General features: G+C 40.8%; 1 protein-coding gene across 1 annotated transcript in view; it reads right to left on the bottom strand.

The window, feature by feature from the left end:
• The window catches only part of ASXL3 (ASXL transcriptional regulator 3), a 171837-nt gene extending 144789 nt beyond the window's left edge, over positions 1 to 27048 (bottom strand). Inside the window, exons 1-3 of the mRNA XM_045296281.1 lie at positions 27021 to 27048; positions 25111 to 25193; positions 17320 to 17322 (exon numbers count right to left, since the gene is read on the bottom strand). Of these exons, the coding sequence (XP_045152216.1) occupies positions 17320 to 17322; positions 25111 to 25166 (59 nt within the window). The 5' untranslated portion in view covers positions 25167 to 25193; positions 27021 to 27048. The remainder of the gene's footprint in view (positions 1 to 17319; positions 17323 to 25110; positions 25194 to 27020) is intronic.
• Between the last annotated feature and the right edge of the window lie 618 nt (positions 27049 to 27666).

Here is a 27666-nt window from a genome sequence, read left to right as displayed (position 1 = left end):
CTACATACATAAATATACTTTTACCTATAGATCTGTATATTCATATGAAAAGTAAAAACCCAGAGCCATAATAATACACAGCAAATTCATGTCACTGTTTGCCTCTGAGGAGAAAGAGACAAATCAAAGAAACTTCAGTTGTTTCTACTAGACCGTACTTTAAAGAAATCTTAAGCAACTGTGATAACATGTTCACAACTCTTCGTTCTAGTTGGTGTTTGTTGGCATATGGGTACTCTGCTTTATTTTCAAAAAGCTCCAATGCAGAGAAAAACGTGTGCTACTGATTTTGTTCTTTTACCAGAAATTTGGCTTCTCTCTAACTCGACTAGGTTCTCTCTGCAATTCAACTATATTAAAAATGTTTAAACATTTTAATGCAAAAATACAATGATGTTAAAAATCTGGGCTAGATTATTCAGAAACCGTTTGTTGTTGTTTTTATTATATATTTATTTATTTACATTTTAATTGCGGTCTCTAATTTTATTGTGAATTGGGTCAAGGTTACAGATCTGATCAGTTTTCCATTCAACAATTCAGACATATGTTGTTTTACGTCATTGACTGCAATCCCTACAATGTGAAAGGATGTTTTCAAACTTTAACGGCTCCTTCAATAAGTTATCTCCCTCACCTAAGGAGGCCGGTGGAACAAACAGTTTGCCATCAGCTACTAACCCAAATTTGGCAGTTACAATATGCGCCCAATGAAGTCACAAAAGAAAGAGCTGGCAATATACTTCAATAAAGATTACTGCCAAGAAAGCTCTATGGAGGAGAAGTTCTACTCTGTCATATATGAGTCTTCATGAATCCGGGGTCAATGAGGAACAGCAATATATAAATAGATGATATTAATCTTTATCATTTTTGCTAACACAACCAAGGAATAGAGATAAAGAAGTCATTCTAGAAAGAGGAAGCTGCATGGAGAAGGGATAGGTGGACAGAACTGAATGTGGTACACGAGATGATTATTTGGTATTTCCAGAGGAGGGTGTTGAAGAGAAAAAGGCAAGGGATGAGCATCTGAGGGGAAGCTAAGTGCCATCACATCTCAGTGCGATCGAGTTGATTCCAGTGAACAGAATAGAACCACCCCTTTGAGTTTCCAAAGCTGTAAGTCTTTATGGGAGCAGAAAGCCTCGTCTATCCCCTGAAGAACTCCAAACAGATCTCAATTGCTGACCTTGCAGGTAATGTCATCAAGATTCTCTGCCACCGAGTATAGTCTGACTCATAGCAACCCTATAGGACAGGCTAGAACAGTCCCTGTGGGTTTCCAAGACTATTTCATTACCGGAGTAAAAAGTCCAATCTTTCTCCCACAGAGTGGCTTTTAGTTTAGAACGACTGACTTTGGGGTTTGCACCCCAATGCATAATCGCTACGCCACTAGGCTTCTCCAGTAATATCACAGAGGGGTAGAGAAGCCACAGCAAACACATTACACTTCACCCAGGAGATGATAGAGCGCATCAAAGGAATTCAAGGGGAGTCTGCCTTTGTCCCTGTTAGCCTGAGGATAAGCTTACAATGAAGACTGCTTACACCTAGATCGATTTGAATCTGACTCTACTGGTCTGCAGAACACAGGTTTCCCCAGAGCAAGAATGGAAGAGGTAAAAATATGGCATCAAGAAAGGAAGGAAAATACCAGGTGAACTTGGGAACTGACTATGTATATGAGATTGTGAGATATCCAAGGAGGAGGAGCTTAGCATGGCTGGGGGTGGGGGTGGGGGACTGAAGGTAGATAATCATGTAAGAAGACAATGCAAACAAGGGTGGTCTGCAGATGAAGGTGGTGAATTTTTGATTTGCGATACTTATTCAAAGGTAAGCATTTAGAATTCTGCTTGTGCACACGTCGCAAGAGAAACGCTAGGGAATCATGAGTATATTGGTGGTATCTACAACCGTGATAAGACATAATTGTAGAGGGATACGAGAAAAATGACTGCCTTGATTTGATTAGATTCCTGTAGTTGGAAACCTGTATGAAAACATATTCCCAAGGTGACAAAAGGTGGGGGGAAACACGCTCATGGAGGATTCCTTTACAATACTAGGAGCGGTAATTCTGACGGCCATACGTGATTGTGTCAGGAGACAGTCAACCCCTCTCTTCGTAGTCCCATAAATAGAGTTAGCTGGAGCATCTTGCCAGCAGGAATCCTTCAAGACACAATTGTTTTCTTTTAAAAAAGCAATATACTAAAATAACATTACTAATATCTGCCAATTAAGGAAAAAATATATTTCACCCCAAATCCCAACTCATTAGCACAATTGAGCCTTTTGTAAATGTTCACCTAGTCCACTTTTCTAGTGTGTTTAAAATGTCTGGTAGCATACATAAATGTGGAATCAAATGTTTATTTAATCTTGAACCTTTTCCCATACCGTATCACAAAGATTATCACCTATAATAGTTTAAAATGAGCCCTGGTAGCACAGTGGTTAAGTGCTCATCTGTTCACCAAAAGTTTAGCAGTTCCAACCCAGCAGCCTTTCTGAGGGAGAAAGATGTAGTCTGCTGCAGGAAACATTACAGCCTCTGTTCTATAGGGTTTCTATACATCGGGATCAACTAAATGGCAAAGAGTTTGAGTTTGTTTGTTTGTGTTTGTTTGTTTAAAGCTAAAAATAGTTTATCTGACACAATGGATGTATGGATTGTTATAAGAGCAGTAAGAGTCCCTAATAAAAATGATTAAAATAAATACACACAAAAAAAATAGTTTATCAACTTATTTGAACCCAATCGTGTTTCTACCTAAGAGTATAAGAGAATTACTAAGGGAATTAAGAGGAAACAGTACAAATGCCTGGGGCCAATGTTTAAAAAAATCCAAACCTCTTGACACTGATTGTAAGCCAAAGTGTAGTGACCCAACAGGATTGAATAGTACAGAACTGTTCTCCAGGTTGCCGAGGCTCCAGTCTAATGCATCCAAACGCAGACTGCTCCATTTTTCCTCCACAGGATGGCTGCAGGGGGTGGGGGGATGGGGGGGGGGGTGTCAACCCACTGACTTTTCAGTAACTAAGTGCTTAACACTGCATCACCAGGGCTTCTTCAGACCAACACCATACCTACTAAATTATCAAAACAAAACAAAAACACCACCCCCTCAGATGGAGGCCTAGTCACAGCATTTTCTTATATGCCTCCAAATAATTCTAGTGTGAAGGAAACCCTGAAAAGCCATTGATCTCACCAGTGAGATCTTACAAGTATATCCTTTGTCATTGAAATAACAGTGAGAAGAGTACCTTAGTGCAATGTTTTTGCATGTTACTTTAAGATACGGCTTCAGAAGAGGCATTAGGCCACAAGATAGAAATGATTAATGACTTTTTGCAAAAACTGCGAAATGGCTTTTCAAATCAGGTGCTTTAGTTTGTACTGTCACCGTGAGCATTATTTGGAGCAGGGTAAAGAGCATGGACTAATAAACTTATTACGTAAACGAAAACAAACTAAAAGCCAACAATTCCCAATGGTTAGTTTTACATGAATTTCTAGGGTTTGCTGTGTATTTGTTTATTCTTTAGCTTTATGCTAAAGCTAAAACAGAATTCCTCTGTTCATGTTGCTTTAACTTCAATGCTACAGGTTTTGCATATTTTTTACAAAACCATTCAGTATAATTCCTACAAATATTTTCTCCAGTGACTTGACTATCAATGTGTGTGCTTTATGTGTTTTATGTAGACACGTAAAATTTTATGTCATCAATTATGTCCATCTTTTCTTTTCAACTTCTAACTATAAAAAGTCATTTCCCTGGCTAAGGTGGATTTAAATCCTCAAATTCAAAATTCTTCTCTATTGCTTCCAATGGTATAACTTTTGTATACCTAAATTTTCAGGTGGTTCTCTGTTTACAGTCTATCTTCCTCCACGTAAAACAAATTGTAACCGTCTATGTTCAATAAACATTAACGTTCAATAAACATTATTTTTAATGACTATGTCAGGTTTAGAAAGAAAGGGAAAAGAACACAGAGTTCCCTTGTCCATTATTTAATTCCCCATTCATCCCCCTTCCCTTTACTGCAGAAGACTCTGGTACCATGCATTTGAAATTCCTTGATCAGCAAAATGTCAGAAAAATTTCCACTCGAAGTTTTGCTGGCTATGGGGAAAACGTTTACCTTTAAATGTTTGATAAAGAAAATATCTAAAAATAACTAAACCAACCACTGCCACTAAGATTGGCATTCATATCACAGGCCAGATGTCAATTTAATTTAGCTTTCCACATTTCTTCTCCTACCTCCTCTTCCTTTTTTTTTTTCCCCCTCTTTCTTTTGGTCCACTTATATTTGAAAGTTAATTTGATCAATAGGGGTCTTCTTAGATTGGAAACATTACCATAAGAATATGTTTTATGAACATAACTTTCGGCTATAAAATATGACTTACGTAATTCAAACAATTATTTAGAATGTTCATATATCAACAAAATTCAGATATAATAATTAGGGGAAAAACCCTCAATTTACCCAACACCTAAACTTCAGGTAGAAATGCTTCAAGAAACAATATATTTTGAGAAAACAATTCTAATACATATTTTTTGGAGGGGAGGGGGAAACACTTTCAAAGAGGCTTTTCAAACGAATTGTTTTCATTGACATTCTTGCCTTTAGTATACTGCACTTCCCCCAAAGATAGTATGAAACCTTTAAAAAAACCAATAAACTCCAGAACTAGGCCTGAAAGAAATTCAATCCTCCAAGTTCTTGTCATTTCATCCTCAGAGAAATATGATTCATGAGATTCTTACATTCAGGGGAAGGGATGCAGAAAAGCCCACAGTTGCTGCAAGTCAATAATAATAATTCTTTAATAAATGAAAAACACCAAAGTCAGAGTAAGGATGGCTAAGACAGACAAATGTTAAAGAAAGGAAGATAAATAATAATGTTTCAACCTAATAGTCTTCGAAAAGGACAAAATCACACACATATACATATTAATAAATTCCCAAAGCAATGCTACTAAGAGGTTATATGTGCATTCTATTTTGCAGAAGTAAACATCTTCCTTAGGAAAAATGCGCATTTTGATGACCCATGGGTGGAAATGCATCTTTAGACAAAACAAGATTTCCTGTACATTATTTCACAGCAATATCAACATTCCAACCTGGTACCCAGGGATCCTCCAGAGAACTCTGGTAACAAATAGAAAGAACAAAATTTAAATGTAATCTGGTGGAAAGGTAGAAAACCAAGGTTCAAGTAATAGCATTTTAAGGCTGGGGCCCTATTTAATCAAATGACTAATTGGTAATTGAGGTGAAAGTTACTAAAATTACAGAAAACAATCCATTTTTATGCAATAACAGGGGAAATGGTCATTGTGCCTTCATTTTAGAGTCTCCAAAAACAAATCTCAAAAAAGCATGGCTGCCGGCCACTTGGCAAACATCTTATTGAAGTAAGCACAATCCCAACCACCGTATTGTTTAACCTGAATTGATTTCCTGGTGGTTTGACATTAGGAGTCCTGGTGACACAGTAGCTACAGCACTGGGCAGCTCTCCCAAAGGTCTGTATTCAAACCGGCCAGCAGCTCACTGGGAGAAGAGGTGTGGCCGGAACCTGTCCTGCCAGGTCCTTTACAGTCAGAATCAACGGCAGGTCAGTGGGTTTGTGGGTTTCAGTTAGTTTTATATTGCCGTACAGAGCTTTCAGGAAAGAGTTCCTCGAAGCACTTGCCACCTAATTCCATGAAATCAATATTTCACTAAAGGTAACTCAGGAAAGCTTAGGTGTTTCTCAGTTATGAATGTGATTTTATGAACTGCTGATGGGTAGCAGATAACATCACAGGTGAAAAATTATAGTTGGAAAAGGTTTAGCTTCTTTTTGTTCGCCTCCCCCAAGATCGTTTCCTAAGGCATTGCTAACATCATAAGAACTTACTTTGTTAGGAGAATAATGACCGCGTTAATACCTGGTATAGTACTTTTCCTATATGAACGGTCATCTCTGAGCACACAAACCATGTTCTCTGTGGCTGTGCCAATAAACACAAGAATTACCCGTGTCAGGCCCTCAGTCACAAATATCATGTTATAGGTAAAAGTAAGTCAACTGAGGTTCCATATAGAAAACTTTATAGGCACTTTTAAAAAAAATTTTTAAAAAGGTCTAATAAATTGTAAACACCTGGTATTTGCTATCAAATACCAACTTCCCTTAGATTGTTACCAACTGCCATATCAACTGACATACACTGCTCCCTACAGTTTCCTGCAAGTCAATGGGGGGGCATCATTATGTCATTCTCAGCATTAATGGCAAACAAATGTCAGGCCAAGAGATCAATCTGAAATGCTAAACACTGAAATTCTACACAAATGAAGAACATCAGACGGTCTGAGAAAATATTCCCTTCATTACTTGGCTTGTTAAACTGTCTTAAACTCTGGAAATGTTCAAAATAAACATCATTCTAGTGCGTAGGTTCCCGAACTTATTAGGCCTACCACCCCTTTTCAAGGAAAAAATAAAAACAGTGCATCCCTGGTACTTAAACATTTCTGTACCATAGCCCAGATTCCAGGATAACGTGTAGGAATCTGTCTTTGCAGTACCCTCACCCCTACCCCCAACATTCTAGCACCTCCAGAGGGCAGTATCACCCACTTTGAACCGCTCTCCTAGTGCATGCCTTTGCCTCTCATTTTGCTCCTCTGTTCAAATCTCCCTTTCTTCCCCTTCGTTCTTAGGCAATCCCCACCTCCAGGATAACATTTGCTGTGGCCAACCGTGATGGAAAGCTAGCTCTGGAATGCGTCCACCCGCGGCCAAAAGACCAGATCTTCCACTTATAGATGTGTGCAATTAAGCAAGACAGCTCACTTCCCATCAGTTTCCTCATCTGTAAAATGAAAAAGTGGCACTCACTTCTCGATGTTACTGTGATGCTAAATGAACCATAAATAAATAGAAACGACTTGGCCCAATGCCCGACACTGATCAGTTACCTACATAAATGTTAGTTTCTGATCCTTATGCCAAAATGACATTCAACAGACAGTCTTAACAATATTGATTAGCCCGTGCTTTCAAATATATTCTTTTCAGTTGCTACACTGTTCTACTTTTAGACCCAGCGAACTTCCTCCATGCCCAACGCTCAGCCAGCTTTGCATTCCCATAAAGAAAGATACAAATGCATACGAGAGAAGGCACAAAATTTCAAAAGGGCATAATGAATGTTAAAGGAACTCTAGCATCGTTCATGAAAATGAGCATAAAATTATTGAACGATTTAAGAGGTGGCAGCATTTATGCTGCAGTGTTCCTTGAAAATACAACCCCAGTTCAATCTTGGTCAAATAGTAGGAGGAGGCACTTGTAGTGAAGATAAACCAAAACATGTATTGAGGAAATCAGTATTTGCCCTCAAAAATATTAATCTAGTCAGGCTACTATCCTTGAAAACACCCCCAGCTCATGGGTGAACAGAGCAGACTACAACTTCATCCAGAAAGATAATGGAGATGCAGCTCCTGTTCCCAGGGAAGAAGGTTCTGCATGTATTTAACAAAGAAAATAAAACATTTCTAGCTCAAACGGTGGAGTGGTTACGCTTTGGGCTGCAATCCACATGGTCAGCAGTTCAAAACCACCAGCAGCTCCAAGGGAGACAGACTGAGAAACTCACAGCAAGTGGGTTGATAGCAACAACTTTGTTTTGTTTTGCTTTGGTTGGGTTGGATTGACTTTGTAGCTAACATGGCAATCAACATTTCTAGGTTCGGTAGATGTGTGGTCAAAATACAGGCAACAGGTTAGACAAACTGTGATGCAAACAGAAAAAAATCAGAACGCAAACCAAGGCCTCCCAAGTTTTTGCTCGCCACCAAGTCACACTTAGGCTCTCAGTTTGGAGTCTACTCTGCACTGGCACGCTGACAAAACATAGTAACAAATGTGAGCTACAGCAATCTGGGAATCGCTCCCTGCCCTTCTAACACAGTCATTCAAAGCACACAGCCTGGCCTTCAGGGGTCCAACATCCTCTCGCACCCACTAAACATGAACAGGAGAATGATTGACAGCTACGGGGTTCCATATGGGAAGTCCCTTAATGTCCATTATCACCCATTGCCACTAGCTGGTACCTACCCGGAAGGAATGAATGGAACCACTCCACTGCAGTCCCAGCCACTCCTGCTAGTTCAAGCATTCGGTTCAGCATCACCTCATGACCAACACGAAAGCAGCTGAGGCTCTAATATAATCATCATGGAAAGTTGTCCCAAATCCTTCATTCGAGGAAGAGCCTTCATACACACCAACGCGGTCTCCAAGCCATGGCGGGGTCTGAAACCAGACTGGAAAATATTATATATGTGTGTATATATATATAGTCAATCTCCCATAAACCACGCTGCTATTTTGTTATATTTATTTACAGCTGCTCAGTTCATCCTATAAATATTGCCTTCTCAAGGGGAAAGTATAAAACATCAAGAAGAGATCCTTTCCAGAGCAGAAGGTAAACTTAAGGCACATTACAACAGGTGCTGTCGGGTAAGGTAGTGGAGGTGGTCCCAAATGGGATATAGTGTTCCCTGAAGGGAAGAGAGAAAAACACAATATTGGTCTAAGGCTAATCTTCTAAACTTGGCATGCAGGATCAAACTCTCTTGTTTTTTAATGTTTTGGGTTTTTTTGGAATTTGAAAAGCCAAACTAGGTGTTATAAGGTTCAAACTATGCTGATATTTCTCGAAGACACTTTTGGTTCTTGTTTGGGGTTTTAGGAGATGGCCAAAGAATGCCTGAGTAACCCTTGAACCTCTGTTTGATGTGTCAGAGTGGGCCCTGCTGCCTTGGGACTCCATGGTGTGCACACCACGCTCATTATCCTAACGACCAACAGCTTGGTGGCATTACCAGACTCTCCTGATCAAAGAGCTCTGTGCTGTACACTTGCTGACCATGGAGCCAGGGCCAGGACCCTTGGCGGGAATAACAATTGCAAACGGTAAGAACAATGAAACATGATCAAGGGGAATTCCAACACCTATTATACATTCAAGAGCAAGAGCAATTCACACCAACTAAAAAAATATCGATTCTCCTGCGTACTTTTTAACAACTTAGGCTTTTTAGAAGCAAAGTGATAGACATCACCTAGGGTGTTCAAAGTTTGATCAGAGAATCCACTGCTTTTTGGCTGCTTGTTTCTCCTGTCTTCTTACTGCACCGGACATGAGAGATGGTAATGCCTTTCTGTTTGCCGCTGCCTCTCCAGCTATTACTATCAGCCAAAACCTGGAGTCCCCTGACAGCATTGTTTCAAATTACTCTTTCCAGATGGTGTATAAAATCAGGCAGGTTAAATAACTATGTACTTACCCTGATCTATTCTCTGCCCTGGTGGCGGGCACCGTGGTTACGGGTTGGGCTGCTAATTCTAAGTGCAGCATTTTGAAACTACCAGCCACTCTGAAGAGAAAAACGGGGCTTTTCTACTCTCGCAAAGGGTTTCAGTCTCGGAAACTGGAAAGTGGCCCTTTACCTTGTCCTACAGGGTCGCTATGAGGGGGCATCGACTCAATGGCAGTGAGTTTGGGTTTGGGTTAGTATTTGCCTCTTACAAGAAGCCATCTATCTGATAGCTTATCACATATAAGTATTCCAATTAAAATTAATAGAATTGTTTCTCTTCTCCATTTCACATCTTCTATTGATCAGAACCATCCTGTATTGAGTCTGCTACCCAAAACTGGCATGCCCATCAGGTGCACTGCCTCCCCTTACCCACTCAGGATACACTTGGGTTCTGGGGTCAACTATTCTGCTGCTGCTAACTGTCTAGAAGTCAAGTATGAACCAAGCTTCATACCAAAGACAGCACTGGTGATGGCGTTTTGTTTTATTTTCTAGACACTCCCCACTGATTTTACAGCATCTCATAGAAAAACAGAACATTTCTCACAAAGGATAAAGCAAGGAATGAATGACTCATACAGGCAGAGAACTCAGAAAATATTACATGAAAAGGAAATGACCACAAAATTGCTTAGTTCTAACTCACATTCCACTGGATGCTTAGCAATAGTGACTTTTCTTCTAAAATTGTAAGACCCTGAGCTTGACATACTACTGACCCTGTTTCATACCCATGAATTTGACCATGGAAGAGTAAAGACTAGACTCTTTGCATCCCCCCTCACCCCCCCACCCCACCCCGCTCTTACACAACTGCTGGCTAAAGGATCTTAGGTAAAACACATTTCTGAGATAGTCACTATAATCCACTATAATCACTATAAGCAGCGGTTCTCCACCTGTGGGTCATGACCCCTTTGGGCGTCGAATGACCCTTTCACAGGGGTCGCCAGATTCATAACAGTAGCAAAATGACAGTTATGACGTAGCAACAAAAATAATTTTATGGTTGGGGGGTCACCACAACATGAGGAATTGTATTAAAGGGTCGCGGTATTAGGAAGGTTGAGAACCAGTGATCTAGAACATACAGACATGCATAAGAGATGCCACTAGCCACTTAGGGATACATAATTTAGGTGGGAGAAGTGACAAACTAAACAAAAAGGACCGTGATAACAGTATACTAAATATCTCCCTGGAAATGCGAATGAAGAAACCATATTTCTGCCTGGGAACTCTGCAGATAGCCTACCAGGAGCGGTGGGAATCGGCATCTTCCATGATAAAGAGGGGTATATGGTGGCGGTGATGTTAACACCTGAAGAAGCTATGGCGTCAGCATATACACCAAGTACAAGGTTCTGGGAAATCGGATTACTCCTCACAGCTAAAATGTACTTTACCCTTACTTAAACAGGCAGCAAAACTACATCAGTATAAAGAAAAGCTCCTAGCATATCGTGAACATTCATTCTCTAAACATTAAACAAGCCCAAACTCACACTATCCCTGACAGAATCACACAGATGGGACATAGGTTTTAGACAGATTTCTTTCCTGAATGTTTATATGCTGGCTTTTTTTCTTTCTTTCTTTCTTTTTTGGCTTCTTCTTATACGTGAGAGCAGAAAAGGTTTTGTTCATTAAAATCTATTCTCCAAATTTTCATTTTATGTATTTAGAGCTTTAGAGTTGAATGTCAAATAAACTCAACCCAATTAAGTATTTTAAAACACTTCTTTTCTCCAAAAACATACCAATTAGGTAATTAGAGGAGTATATTGCCAAGCTAGTACATGTCAACATATATTAGTTTGAAAGCTGGGGAAGCAAAGCAAATATTATATTTTACACAGTATACATTCAGGAAGCCAGAGTAGTCTAATTATGAGAGCTATCTAAAAGAAACACACGAAGTTACATACAAGAACCACGACCCTTGAGTTAATTCTCAGTCAAGGCAACCCAACAGAACAGAGTGGAACTGCCCCGTAGGTCTCGGAGGGGCTAGGTCTTGATGTAAGAAGATGGTCACAACTTTCTGCCCCAGAGTGGATGGTGGGTTTGAACCATCACCTCCCTCTCAGCAGCCAAGCACTTTATCCCCTGGTCATGAAGGCTCCTGAAGTTAAAAATATGATCTTGAAATTATCTCTGATTTAATGAAATGCCACTTATCTTTATGTTGTAAATGCCCACCAGTCCCAATGGCACAAGTCATATTAAAAGCAACTCAGACTCTGCTGCATCAAGTAAAAATAGTCCTAAATCTTACCATCGAAACAGTAAAGAACAGTAACTAGAAATCCCCTTTCTAACTTCTCTTGAAACTATAGGTAAAACAATTTCCATATATACTCGTGTATAAGCCGAGCTTTTCAGCACATTTTTAAATGCAGTTTTGTGGTAAAAATTAGGTCCTCCGCTGATATTCCGGTCAGCTTATACTCTAGTATATATGGTAAGTAGTGGATTAAACTGTATTTCTTACTGAAACATAAACCAGCTCATGTGCTGAAATACTTTTATAAACTATTTTAGCAAATACATATATATTTTAGCAGAAATATTTGTCTTCAGCATAAAATTTGGCTTAATAACTCATTCACTCCTGATAACCATCCAATTCCCATTATAGCAGAAAGCAGGAAAATCACATAAAGGAATATCTTAAAATTGACAACATATTTTCCAATCTTTTCCAAATGATGTTATGTTTATAACAGCCTTAAGATGTAGATAAGGAACTGAAATTTCCCCCATGATACTGGAAAGGAATGAAAAAAATAATAAAGACTGATTGATTTATCCAGGATAATACATTACATGAGAAGCAGAAATAGAGCTACAATGCAAATTTCCATCTTCTCGAGTAGAAGAATGTATATTGAACGGGGCGGAGTAGGTTGCTTCCTCTTTTTCCCACTGGAATATGAGTCTGGAGGCAGCCCATAACAGACTAGGAGGAGGACAAAGTTCTAGGAACAAAAGAGCAACAACACACAAGCTACCGGGATGGCCTGGTGGGGCAAAGGTATCATCCCTCGTGGGCCACCTGCTTTCAGACTGTAAGGTACACAATGAAGTCCAACGAGGCTAAGTGCAAAAATAGTGCTACTAGCCTTCCTGTTTCTACCGGAGCAGAAAGCCCAACCTTTCTCCCACCGGGGGTTTCAAACTACTGACTTACCGTTAGCAGTCCAGGGCATAACCCACTACGTAACCAGGGTTCCTTTCTAAATCAAAGGTTCATTAGCTCTAGATTGTGAACAATCCATTCAGCTCTTCTAAGTATTGCTCATTGGCCTTTAAACTAACAGCCCTTCCTGACCCGAAACAAACTGTTATAGTTCTGCGATCACTGACACGTACATCTTAGATTACGACCTGATGCAGTAGAACACCTTCTACTGTAAAAAGAGGACTTGTTCTCAGATCAATCCCCAAGTGCCTGGCTTGAAGCTGGAATGCTACAAACAACAGTAAATGGCTCCTTGTGGGAATGAGTCCTGCCCTTCTCTTCCTGAAAGGATGCAACTCCCCGGCCCGTTCATCTCCAATCACAAAGACTCATGGCTTAGGTAACCAGATGGTTGGAAGCTGGGTGAGGGGCAGCGGATTGAAAACGTAGATACTTCTCCATTTCAGGTAACTCAGAGTGTTCCAGAGACGACTGTTCTGAAGACTGGAAATGCTTCACAAGACGGTACCAACACAATAAACCAACTCATCAAACTTGGGAAATTAAAAATTGTACTGGTCTAGCTCAAAATAAAACAACATACATATGTACAATTTTTAAAAATCAGTACAATATTTCCAGTACTCTGATTGCATTAAAAGAATAAGTAGTACAAATTGTTTTAGGTCATTTCAAATAGTTCTTCCGGTACAGTCGATTTAGTTAGCAATTTCTGTTTGCCGTGGGTGGGGGGGTGTCTCAATGTTATTCTTGCTAATCTTAACACCTAAGACCTTCAGATGTGACCCATTCTTTACAATCTCTCACCAGCAACAGCTTGTTGAAACAAATCTTCATGAAAGCCATTTTCCTGTCTCTAACAGCTAGGAGATCATCTTCAATAAATACCAAGTAAGCAACACATTGAATAACAAGTTCTATGTAAATTATTGTGTCGCATGCAGACATATTAAAGAATAATTAAATCTTGAATTCAAGCTAGGTATAGTGTCCTGAAGGAGAACATCCCCATCCTGTTTATATATATATGTGTGTGTGTGTGTGTGTGTGTGTGTGTGTGTATATATATATATATGGAGAGAGAGATGAAAGAGTGGTGTTCTTAAATAGGAGTACAAGGGTAGGTGGTAGGAAAACAAATGGTCCTGCTACACATTAAAAATTATAGTAAATTATCTGAGTTGTCACTGTTTAAGAAATTTCCTAAAGGATGCAGCAATGCTGTTTCTAGAACTATCTTCACATTATTTTGTCTTTTCTCTCCTAAGATGAAAATCTATAATGAAGAGCAAAGTTAATAACTTAGCATCACACTAAAACAAAAACCAAGCCCACTCCCATTAAAATGACCAGCCCCATCTAAGCAAAGTTAAGAAAACCCAAATATTTTCCTCTTGCTTTTTGTGTGCCCACCTTCCTGACATGATTGCTGAAGACAATTGTGTGCATAAGCAAATGTGGTGAAGAAAGTTGATGGTGCCCGGCTATCAAAAGATATATAGAGTCTGGGGTCTTAAAGGCTTGAAGGTAAACAAGCAGCTATCTAGCTGAGAAGCAACTGAGCCCACATGGAAGAAGCACACCAGCCTGTGTGATCACAGGAGGCATCAAAGGGATCAGGGATCAGGCATCAAAGAACAAAAAAATCCTATCATTGCAAATGAGGGGGAGTGCAGATTGGGAATGCAAAGCCCATCTGTAAGTAACAGGACATCCCCTTACAGAAGAGTTGCAGGGAGGAGCAGAGCCAGTCAGGGTGCAGTGTAGCAACAATGAAACATACAACTTTCCTCTAATTCTTAAATAGCCCCCACCCCACACACTATCATGATCCCAGTTCTACCTTACAAATCCAGCTAGACCAGAGCATGTACACTGGTACAGATAGGAACAGGAGACACAGGGAATCCAGGACAGATGATCCCTTCAGAACCAGTGGTGAGAGTAGCAATACCTGAGGGTGGAGGGAAGGTGGGGTAGAAAGGGGGAATTGATTATAGTGATCTGCATATAACCTCTACCCTGGGGGATGGACAACAGAAAAGTGGATGAAGAGAGAGACATCGGACAGAGTAAGATATGACAAAATAATAATAATTTATAAATTATCAAGAGTTCTTCAGGGAGAGGGAGGAGGGGTGGAAATGAGGAGCTGTTCCCAAGGGCTTAAGTGGAGAACAAATGTTTTGAGAATGGTGAGAGCAATGAAAGTACAAATGTGCTTGACACATGGATGGATGTATGGATTGTGATAAGAGTTGTATGAGCCCCCAATAAATTTTTTAATGTACTAATTGATATCCTCTAAAATTCCCTTTTATGTTAAACTACACTTTGCTATCAATCACTCTTTGGCATTATTTAAGAGTTCCTGACGGGAAAGAATTTTAACTTTTAAGGTCAAAATCAACACCCACCAAAAAAAGGTTGAGCCAAACGAAATCCACTGTCATAGAGCTGATTCCGACTCATGGTGGTGACTCTATATAGCTAGGTCTTCCTTCTGAGCCTGTAAATCCTCACAGGAGCAGACAGCCTCCTCTCTCTCCCACAATTAATCCTAGGATGCCCATTGTTCTCCCACTCCCCACAGCAGGCTTCCCTTCCCCACAGAATCAGCCTCTGAACAAACAGTAAGATTTTACACTTCAAGCATGGTTCTCCATTGGTCCAGTTCTGCGCTTAAAGCTGCGATCTTTCTCCCACTGACACACCTAACAGGTAAAGATTTCCAAAGTGTGCAATCTTTGAAATCAAAGTGGTTTTAGAAATGTTTCTTTCATCAATTCAAAGTGTCTCAACACATGTATCTACAGGTCAGATTTTTATCTCAGTAATTAAAATGCACATATAAAACGTACCAATCAGCCAGAAAATTTGCTTCTCAACTTCTACGGAGTGGAAGAATGTTTAAGAGAATCTTTTAACCAATTTCTTTTTTAACTTGTAATTTTATTAGACTGGGGCTACAAATGTTTATAAATGTTAACATGGACTGGTTATGAGTTAGAAAACCAATCCCAAGTTGGCAATTGCTAGCTAGATGGCCTGTTTCAAGTTACTTAATCTCGTCTGCCTCAGTTTCTCTATCTGTAAAATTGGAACTACAATAATAGCTAATACCTACTTACAGCTTTCAATATGATTTACAGCTCAATGCAAAACAAACAAATGAACAAAAACCTCACAGCTGTACCATCAGATAACATCCTGATAAATGGAGAAAAGACTGACGTTGTCAAGGACTTAATTTTACTTTGAGTCGACAAGCTATGTTCACAGAAACTGCACTGAAAAAATAGCAAATGGCATACTTCACTGGACAAGTCTATTCCAAAAAACCTCATTCTGAAAAGGTGCAACTGACCCAAGCTGTGGGATTCTTCATCACCTCACATGCACATGCGAACCAGAACAAAGAGTAAGGAAGACTACAGCAGAGTTGATGCATTTGAATTACGGTGTTTGTGAAAACACTGCAAGTAGATGGGCTACCAAGAGAACAAAAAAAGGACTGTCTCACAGGAGATATAGCTAGAATGCTCCTTAGCAGCAAGGATGCTGAGCCTTTGTCTCACATACTTTGAACACGTTATCAGGAGAAACCAGTCCCTGGAGAAGGGCACCGGGCTTGGAAAAGTAGCGGGGCAGCAAAAATGATGAGGATTTAAAACAGAAGTCACTAGGATATTCACCTCAGATTTCAGATGGAATTCCAGTCAACAATTATCTATTTGTTTTGTGGGGACATGGGAAGGGAAAAGATAAACGGGCCTTTGGTTGTACAAAAGAAGCGAGGATTTATTCTTAGGAATTATGTACTGTAACTGTTAGAAAACCTGGCTTAACAAAGTATTATAAATTTTATTCCTTCTGAAAACAAATCAACTATAAAAAGAAGTCCCCTTGTCAGCACATCAACTGTTTTGCATTTGAATTATGTTGTCAGTTCAAAACAATAAAGCAAAACTAAAATCATTTAGGCATATGGCAATTAAAAGCACAAGCAATAAAATGAAAATAAAGAGTAAAGCACCACTTAGAAGAAATTAAATAAAATCACCCCGGTTAAATGCCTCTTCCTCCCCAAAGACTTTCACCTGCTCCTGATCCTTCGAAAGGCTCAGAGACCATGCACTTTTATATCCATTTCTAGTTCTATTTCTGCACTGAAATATTTATAGAGTACTCCATGTTTCTGGAGTAAATTATACCTAGATCTTGATAAAGCTAAAATCGCCCAAATTACCTTTTTTGTTCAATTATTTGGAAGAATGGAGAAAACCTGACAGAATAAAAAGATGTATTACGGACCTGCCATTTCTTAGCTATAATTGGATATTTTACTGGACACTGATGCCTTGAGGGGCATATGCAGTCACCACAGCTATTTTTACCAAAGGCTTCAAATAAAATCCAAATCAGTTTATGTTATGTGATGGTACACATTATTCTTGGATGTGGAATTTATTAAACCAAGTATTTCCATTAGTTCTTATGTTAAGAATAACATGAAAGTGTGTATTATGTAAAAACAGAGTATAATACTGTATCAAGCATATTGTTATGAACACCTTACCTTCAAGATCAGTCAGATATTAGAAATTTCAGAAATGCTCTCTTGGTATGCCATAAATCCTTAGAGATAAGTCCCAAATTTTGAATCACTGTTAGTAAGACTTTCTATTGTGGAGTTTACTCATTAGCCTGCTAACCATGAGGTTGGTAGTTCAAGCCTACCAACCCCTCTAAGGGCAAAAAATGCAGCAGTATGCAGCTGTAAAGATTTAAAGCCAGAAACCTAGGGAGCAGTTCTATACTACCCTATAGGGTGGCTAGGAGTTAAAGTAGATATGCAATGGGTTAGACTGGGTTTTATTTGGGAACTGGGAGGATTTCTATTCCAAATTATTCCATCAAAATCCTGAGGAAGTTGGTCTGAAAAGTGCCCCTTTTCCTCCTCAATCAGCAATGGATAGATAGCCTCTTAAAGAACAATGTCAGGTTGACCAGAAGCATGCACATGCAAGTGTACGTGTGTGCACACAGACATGGTACATATTTTATACATGCTTTAGGAGGCTCCACTCCTATTATACATAACATAATAAGATACTGAGAAACTTCCGCGGAAGAGGACAGTGGGTAGCAGTGGCTGCAATAGCCCAAGCTTGACCACGATAGCTTGACAGCGAGCTGTCCAAAGTGAGAGTCCTGGGCTTGCCTTAAGGAGTTGGAACCTGACCTTGTAGGTCAATGGCTTCTCCAGTGATTTTTTTTTTTTATCTAGCTCAGGGAATACTTCCAGTCTCATGAAGAATTTAAATAGCGATATGTGCAAACAGATTGTGACTTATTTAGTAAGTTCCATAGCACGGACTTTAAAACAACTATATATAATACAACTGATTATGAACAAAAGCATTTTGTATGAATGTTACATTACATTTGAAGGATACGACAGGAATATAGAAAAAGCAGATTAGAAATGCCTAGGAAGATTTCATCCAACTGCAAGATACAATGTATACTTCATCACTCATTTCACCCACCTTACTTTATCAGAAGATCATGCATCTAGCTACCATGTACCTAGGAAAGAGCACTCACTTGATGTCATCTAACTATCAAACATACCGACAGTGACTTTTGATCTATAACTTACTAGATAGAGGGTGTCCCTTGGACTATCATGGATTGTCAGTAAGAAGTATATACGATAATGATTATTTAAGGAAAAATGGACTTAAAGGGGGAGGGAACACAGGTGGAGAAAACAGAACCAAATAAGGCAAAATGTGCAATAATCTGGGGAGAATCGATAAGTGTTTCAAGAATGTCCAAAAGTAAGGATACAGAGGAGTCCATAGAAAATACTAGCTCTTCCCCCAAAATGGACCATCGATGGAGTCATGGGAGAAGAGAATTAAGGTAGAATCTGACAGAAATCTCTGTTCTAAGTAATGATAAGTACAATCCTTGTTTGCGTGTCAACAAAGAGCTAGATTATGCTCAGAGGCTACTAGGACACTATCACACACAAACACGTACACACAAATATATGCAGATTATCCTGTGCTCCTAAATTAGCTACACCATAGAGTCCCCCCTACATGCCTCTCTGAATAACTGACCTTGCACACCATTCACCCAATGAGAACTGGATGTAACAACTGGCAGAGTTGACGCCGAGTTCACACGCTATTCTAAAATGGCTCAACACAAACAAATTAGGCCAGCATTTCCGTATGAAAGGAAGGGTACCAACATGGAGTCTGGAGATAAGAATTGATTTTGCAATAGACATTATCTGTGTTTCTTTCTTATCTCTAGACAAAACATTTCAGCAGCCAGAAAGAATCATCTCCTACAGCACTAATTAGAAACGTAAATCTCACCAAGAGAAATGTCAAGACATTTTATTGTTTGTCACTATAGATGGTAATAGAATGTTCTGACATCTTATCCTCCTAGAAAAATGCAACATCTTTAATGAACCACAGTACAAAGTGGAGATCCTAATTTCAGCATATCATAAGAGAGGTTGCAAAAGAGAAAACATGAGAAAGCCTTAAGACAAGCAGCAAAAAACAAATTTATTCTATGAATTATCAGTGGGAATAAAAATTTCTCATTGAAACCAGAATAATTGCAAAATCTATGGCTGTCACTGCATGTTCAACATTGCAAAAACCAAAAAACATGTCCATATTTTTAGTAACAGTAAACACAACAGAGATGGTTTATAAAACTTTTAAAATGTCCCCACTGTGACATGTAGTTATAGTCTGCTGTGCTGTAAATAAGTGATGAACACTAATATAGATTTTGTAAAGGAAGGCATGTATAATGTTGCAAAAAAAGTGCCTCATAAATATTGTTGGGCTAGTTTGTTGGCCCCCTACCAACAAAAGGCTTTTGTTCCCTTTCTGTTGTTGTTTCCTGGTTTTTTTCTTTGTTTGGTTTGGTTTTAAGTTATGGCCATCTCACTTCCCATTAGAAAATGACTTGTCTATCACTAAAGAATAGAAATGCTGTAGCAGAGTCCACATTATATTGTGGACTTGTCACATAGTGGCCAGCACATAGAAAATTACCCCTCATCGCACTGACAGATGGTTATTCGGCTCTTGCTAGCTAAGGAATACAAGTCTCCCCTAGAACCGAACAGCTCCTCGGTAGGTCCCTATAATAAAACACATATTTGTTTGGAAGTGTTGCTTCACAAATTGCAGGAGCGGAGCAAACTAAATTTGTCCATGTCAATGACACCTCAACCCATTTTGCCAAAAAATAATTTCTGAATCAACAAAGCAAAAGCAGAATTGGAACAACCACAAATTGCCCAAAGCAACCTAGTGACTGGGAGTACTCCTCTTTTTCTAGCAACACCCTTTGAATGACTGTGCATAAGAGTGTCTTCTGCATAGCACCCTAACTCCGGGAGAAAGTGGGACTATTTAGCCAAGGACTCCAAAGAGGAATAGCAAATGAAATGTCCATCCACACACAGCAGCACCCTGCACCCTTCATATCTGAACCCCCTCTCTACATGCAGCATGCTTAATGGATTGATTCGGGGCTTCAAGTCATCTAGAAGCATTCCAAACAGCTGTCTGCTCAATCAGTGGCAATTCCTGAGCACAAAGTAGCCAAACCCAAAACCAAATTCACTGCCATCTAGTCGATTCTGACTCATTAATTCTATAGGACAAAAAAATGTTTTTAAGAAAAAAAATATAATAGGAAAGTATAGAACCGCCCCTGGGGTTCCCGGAGCTACAGATTCTACAGGCGCAGAAAACCTCATCTTGCTCCAGTGGGGTAACTGTAGGGTTCTAACTGCTGGCCTTGTCATAGGCATCCCAACTCTTGAACCACTGCACTGCAGAGCACCTTCATAAAAGAGCCCTCTCACTGCCATTGAGTCATTGTGACGCATGGCTATCCCCTGTGGGTTTCCGACACTATCACTGTTGACGGGAATAGAAAGCCCAGTCTCTCTCCCTTGGAGCTGCTGGTGGTTTCCAACTGCTGACCATGTGAATCGCAGCCCACCCACAACCCACGACACCACCAGGGCTCCACAAAATAACACAAGCCTGTAAATGTCCACGCAGAATCAACTCGGCAAGTATATGGATATTGCAGAACAAAATCATATTGATAAAAATCTTTTATTATACAGAAAGGAAGTAAAACTAACCAAATTTCTTTTTTTTTAATTTTGACAAAAAAAGATTCCCTGATCGTATTACTAATCTGCTCAACGAAATCCACATGCTCCTCTGATAGCTCATTAATATTTATACAGCATTTTCAAAGTACATGGAAAGTCCTTATTTCAGCCTGGTTTTTCCAAACAGAATTGAATCATACAATACACAGTCTATCAAAAGTACAAAGAAGATACAAAACAGACGTCCTTTTTTTATCATGTCCACGTGGAAAATATTTGAAGTACATTACCTGAAATGAGGAAAAGTTCACATAAAATGTCAAGATTTCATCTCAGCCAAAGAAAGCGCCGGCAGTCCCCAGTTTACGAAAGAGATCTTTTCCTAACCGCGTCTTTCAGGAGGTTTTATAGGTAAAAGTCAAAACAGGTGCATACCATTCGTATTTCGCTTCACTGGCCTATGTTAATCCACAATAATTGCAAGGAGAGACCCAGCACCTTTTCAGTAATGCAAAAGCTGCATGTGCAACAAATGAAGGTGATTGTGATGAAGAACTGTTGAGATTAAGGATTGGTTCCATCATTTTAAGTAAGGGGAAATTTCCATAACACTGAAGGGTTCCTATGAGTTGTCCTTAATTATCTACAACCTGGGTATGCCTTTAACAAAATCTCCTGTCTAAATACATTCAAATGCTACACCAGCTCGACCAAAAGTACCAGTGTGTTCTCAGGTGCACGTTACACAGTGAAAGCAGAGGCTCTTAGGGCATCTGAAAACCAGCAAGAGCAGAACTGCGCGTATTGACAGTCAATCTGCAGAAGCTCCTCCACAGTCCCACAAAACCGTTACATTCCTTCTGGTTTAAGAAGAAGAAGGAAAGGATGGTGGTATGTGGTAGCCAATGCACAATTCTGCAAAATGTGATTGAACTATGGAATGACTTAATGTATGTATTAATCCCAATCAATAAAAAGGGGGTGGGACTACAGCTGTTCACTAAGAAGACAAACAACTATAATGCTCAAAAAGAAGCTAACTCTGAAGGCAAAGGAAAGCCGTTGCTGGAGCTCAGTAAATTAACATCTTGAGAAGGAAGATCTGCTCAACAAATCTGTATTGAGGCCCTGCTGAGTGCCAGCGGCATGAGCTAGCCTGCCGTTAAAGAGGTAGCACAGCCGCATGTTAGATATGCAAGGGGAAATAATAACACAGTGAGGCCAATGAGAGGAGAAGCCTGACCTGGCACACAAAGGCTCTAGTACCCCCTTGTACTTGAAACAACCTTCATTAAGATCATGTTGCAGTGATGACCTCCAATAGCCCAATCTTCTCTTTTTCAGAAATGCTAGGTACAACCTCGGTGTGTTTGGGGGAGCCTGGAACTATGTGCCTCTCGTTGAAAAGACCACAGGGGGCTATTAGTAACACTCAAGCAAGAGCCTGTATGGAACCAGCCATCTTGCAAACCGGCACTTCCTACACAAGACATCATTCACACATACTGTACTTAGAAAGTCAGCAGCTGTGCTTGACCTTGTAACAGGATTTCTAAACTTAGCATTACTGAAGAAGAATGCATACAGCTGCACGTCATTTCTTCAGCTACCTTAAGTATTTGGAAAACACTTGAGAACGTAGAAGGTGCCAAAACAGTACACTAACATACACTCAAACTAAACGTCAGTCTAAGGCCCAAAGCCACCGGCAGAGCATATGGGAACGTCTGAACCCCCCACCCCCACCCCACCCCATTCAGAATCTATACACTTTTTCTTTAGAGATGATTCTAAGAAGCTAGCACTCGCGAAGGGCCTGTGAAGAAGAGATGCAAAACCAGGCATAAAGAACAGGGCCCGGCCTGACAGGAGAAATGAGATTTGTGGAAACAATGAAAAGCAATGAGAACATAGCCTGCAGAGTCACCTGTCGATACAGCACTGATTTGACAGAAAATGGCTTAGAGACTGTGTTCTTTCTTGACCTTGTTCCTTGACTTTCCATCTTGACTTCCGTGCAGGTGCTTTCAATAGCAGTCTCCTGTAATAACAGGCACTTTCCTCCTTTGTGGAAGGCAGGCTGGTGCCCAGTGGGGTGCATTTATGGGCATCTCCATCAGGGTCCAGGTGATTCCCGGTCATGGAGACCCCAGGTGCCACCGAGGACCACTGAGCCCCACAGGATTTTCTTGGCTGTAGTTTTTAGGGACACAGATCTCCAGATCTTTCTGCACATGGCACTATGCATGGGCTCCAACCATCAAGCTTTTGGTTAACGGCTTGGCACAACCACTTGCACCACCTAGGGTCCTACTTAGATGACCACAAGGCTCTCTTTCCTATTTCAGTGCTCTTTGTCACTACTCTTTAAAGAAGGACTATTTTCTTTTGCTGATCTTTGCTAACCATAGGTGTCTAAAGAGCTTTAATTCACCACACTAGGAAGACTAGCACTCTGAGGACATGTGAAATCACACGGGTACAGTCATACGTGGGGTCAAAATGCTGCTCGGTGCCACAGTGCAGGAACTTCATCTCGCAAAGTCTGCAACAACCAAGAGCAGCACAGTCACTCCATTGGAGAAGTGCTCATATCTTAATGAGCAAATTTGCAAAGTCTGTTCACAGGAGAGGCTCCTCGTGTCCACATTGGCGGATTTCTCTGACACAAAGCCCATACTTGATAGGAATTGAGATCCTTAGATTTTTCAGCTCCTCTTTTCTTTTTGGCCATTATGCAAACATCCCCAATGCTTTCTAAATGGCATAAATACTTTCAGGACTTTTGACAGGCGGCAAGGAGAAAACTACTTGCCAGGCCACCCCCACTCTGTTCCCTAGACCCCTCACATTGATAGCAGGCTAGGAAGCAAAAGATCTCCTTTAGCAGAGCTGTTTAGGCGATGTCAGCTACTTTGCTCCCCAAGGTGGCCTCCCCTTGGTAGGGGAACAATTACTGCAAACACAGGCAGTGACATGAGGAGGCTATTCTCCAAGACAAGCAAGAAAAAAAGTCTCCAAAGTCGGGGCAAAGATGCGAGTAGTACAAGCGCCCCACACCCCACTAGACTTGACATTCATGGATCTAACTTCAAAGTATGCATCTTAAACTAGAAGGGGATGCTCCCCACGCTGATCCCCGGAGGAGTCTCAGGTGACAGACACCGACTCTTGGGAAAAGTAAGCCTCGGGAGGATATTCATTTCTGTTGTTCTATCTTAGTATCAGCCAAAGCCATTCACAAGTGAAGTTCTGTGGGTTTCGTTTTTCACCAAGTTGCACCTGCTGTCTGCCCAACGGTTTGCAGGTAGACAATCTCATGCTGGTACTGAACACTTGTGGCAACACTGCGGTTACTTTAACCGATAATGTCCTCTGTGTTTGATACATTGGGCACGATCAACTAGATGGCCTATTGCTGGCGATAGCCCGAACTGGGAAATAAATTCACACAGGAAAATAAAGGGCTGTCATGGACACACAAAAGTATTCATACAATGGAATCTTATTTGGGCCACAAAAAGGAATAAAGTACCGGTGCATGTAACAACAAGGAGGAACCACTCCCCACCCCGCAAAAAAGATGTGAAAAAAGCCACTTATCAAAGGCCACCGATGATATCATTCTGTTTCTATGAACTGCCCAGAATAGGCAAATGCACAAAGGCCAAAAATCAACCAGTGCGTGTTTACCACGGGCTGAGGGGGAGGGGGGTTCATTCTGAACGTTATTACCACGTTCTCGATTTAGATACCTTTGTGAAGAAACTACAAAGTATCAAATGGTACACTGTGAAAGAATGGCTTGTTTGAATCCTCCCTCAACAAGACCGGTCCTCAAGACAAAAAGAACGAACAGCTGAGAAGGATGTTTCGGGTCGTGGCATTCTAAATGTGAGAGGACCAAAGTCCGGTGCATTTGTTTCCTGTAATCTCTGTTAGGCCTGTAAAAATGCTTCTCTTTCAGTACTCATTTTTCTGACACATCATCTCCTCTTAAATGACAAAGAGAAACAGGAGCAACGTCAAGGAGGAACTACACCACACAGGCTTGCCCTTTGTGAATAACAAGGTGCATTCCCTATCAATCCATCTAATGTAACAGGTTAAGCTAACGGGCAGATCTAAGGAAATCCTGGGTCATCCCCATCTTTGGCCATCACAAAAGACCTTTCAGGGATACACTTAATTTGCAATCAACTGTGATGTCAAAGTGGAAACCTAGCCATTGCTCTGCAACAGTGGCAAGTAGAATCAATGAAAACATACAGCCATTAAGTGCCAATACTGACCTTGTCTCTTTTAATCCTTCTTTCTGAATGACTTCCAATATCTGCTTTGCTGTCATTGGTGAGTTGGGATGTTTTTCTAGTGCCTAAAAAATAAAAATAAACATAAGATTCCTAGATTATTGCCTGAAACTATACAAGATAAAGACATCTATAGCATGCAATGTATTTTTCAATTTGTTTAAGGGGAAGGAGCTCTTCTGTGTAAATGAGGTCCCAGAACATAGTTCAGGTGTCCAAAATAAAAATGCAAACTTTTTTGCTGGATATTTATGACAATATCTACAACATTGAGGGGACAGTCTTCAGAAATTGAAAAAAAAAAAAGGGAAATGTGAAACCAAGTTAACAAATGAGTACAATTTCCTTTACTTTAAAAAAAATGCTAATACTTTTGGTAAAGATGTTTCCACATTGTTAAATTGTTTCCTATGTTTCCAGAGCACTAGAAACATTGGGCTTAAATACTACCAACAGCAGGAAACAATGTGCTAGTCAGAAACAGCCTTACCAGATCCATCTTATGATCAAATTCATCGGTATTAAAACCGAAAAACCGTGAGTAGGGAGAAAAGGCATGGCTACAATATTGAAGAGGCCAAGGCCATGTCTCTCGGTAAAGGGTGTTTTCCAGTTCAGCTCAGTTTCCTTTCCTTTGCCTTTCCAAGTAAAATTCAAGGACACCCCCTCCTCTTCCCATTCAGCCCATCTCCGTTTTATGAATGAAGCCTCATTTTCCTTCTATCCTTTTCTGCCGTACTTTGGGGGGAAGTCGGGGGACTCGCAAACAAAGACTGGTTGCTCATTCTCTAGGCATTGAACCACCAGCCCAGGAAATCAAGGTCCTTTAATCATCTCGGGACTGAGTGACAGGTAGTGGCAGCAGTAAGTGACAGTCCCACACAGCTCACCAACAGGGACTATGGGACTGAATCTGGGAAGAAGACCCAAGTCTGCACACATCCTCACCATGACCTCCTCTCCACAGGTGGAGGACACCCACTTAAAGGTGGCATACGGGAGCGGCATGCACAAGTCATGGCCCCGAGTAACTTAAAGATTCAAATCTGTGCGTAGATATGGAAAGGAAAGAAAAAAAAAGGCCATCGTTATTAAGAATTAAGAGGGCCAACCTAAAAATTAAAAAGGCTTCCAAATCTGTTCCCAACAGCCTTGTGAGCTCCCCTACCACCAATGGCCAGCTTCAACTAGTTCACTTGCAAAGCCTCTGCCCATCGATGTCCTGCACTTGTTCTCCCGGCCGTCACTGTCCGTGGGTGTGGCGCCCTTCTACCAGTGGGAAAGAAGGGAAATGGCTCCCACAGAGAACACTTGGAGAGCTGAACCAAAAACTAGGTAATGGGCCAAAAACAGACATGGGCAATGCTGTATAGGGAAGAGGAATAAACTGTAAAAATGCTTGTAGGGGATGGGAGAGGCAATAAGGAAACTGCATAATAGAGTCGGGGGTGGGGGGAGTGGGGGAGACTGGATCACAGAGAAAAGATGAAAATCCACACACACAAAAAGCTGACAGAATTTAAAAAATAAGAACTGTAAGTAGAATGATGCATAATTATGGATTACTGAAAGGGGATGCTTTGGTCACATAGACAACATCCCAAATGAGGCATCGCCCCCAAATGAGATGCCGTACTGGGAGCACGAATGATCTCTGATGCAAAGTATGTGCAGAAGGCCAACAGACATATTACAAGTAAGCAAGGAGGGCACACGGGAGAGCAAGAAGAAACAACCGAGGACAAGGGGGAGAGAGGAGGAACATTGAGCTGAACTGGGACTGTCCAAAAGGGCAAACTGGGTACGTCTAGAAAGGGCCGAAGAGGAAACACCACCGCATGGGACAAAGTTTTAACCAAAATTTGGGTGCACTTGAAAGCGGGGTTACTCACTGTGGAGGACTCCCTGTTTCTCTTCCTGAGTACAGGCCCCTCAGCACACCTGGGCAGCTCCTCCCAGCAATTGAGAGAATTTGGATAGCCCTGTCCCCATCTCTATGCCATCACATCCTACTCTACAAAGGAAGTGAAAGTGCCGAGAATTACATCATGAAGTGCATGAGAGGCGAGAAGGAGATGATGGCGCCACACAAAACACCAGAATCCAGCCACCCTCAGTGCCTGCAAGACAGAGAAAGGAGACAGAGGAGGAGAGGTGCCTGTGTGGGGACCAGTCGCACTCAATGAGCTGTGGGAACAATGCCCCAAACCACAACCAAGCCTAGCGCTACTGTCTAGCGGAAGGCGACTCACAGCAACGCAACAGGACAGGGTGGAACTGCCCCGTGGCGTCTCCAAGGCTGTCATCTTGATGGAGTGGACTGCCAGAGCTTGCTCCTGAAGAGCGGCAGCTGGTGGTGGGCCGAAACCACCCACCTTTCCATTAACCGCTGAGCGCTTTAACCACTGCACCACCAAGGCTCCAATAGAACAAATACAGGGTAAATTACCTTCACACACACACAACACTGATAGCAGCAAAGTCATGTGACACATGGCAGAGACATCAATCAGACTCTCAAGGCAGTCATACTCTTAG

Source organism: Echinops telfairi, unplaced genomic scaffold (genome assembly GCF_000313985.2).
Source record: "Echinops telfairi isolate 266 unplaced genomic scaffold, ASM31398v2 ScPeMD7_7400;HRSCAF=8409, whole genome shotgun sequence".
NCBI classification, from domain to species: domain Eukaryota; kingdom Metazoa; phylum Chordata; class Mammalia; order Afrosoricida; family Tenrecidae; genus Echinops; species Echinops telfairi.
This window is presented reverse-complemented; position numbering and strand designations above follow the sequence as displayed.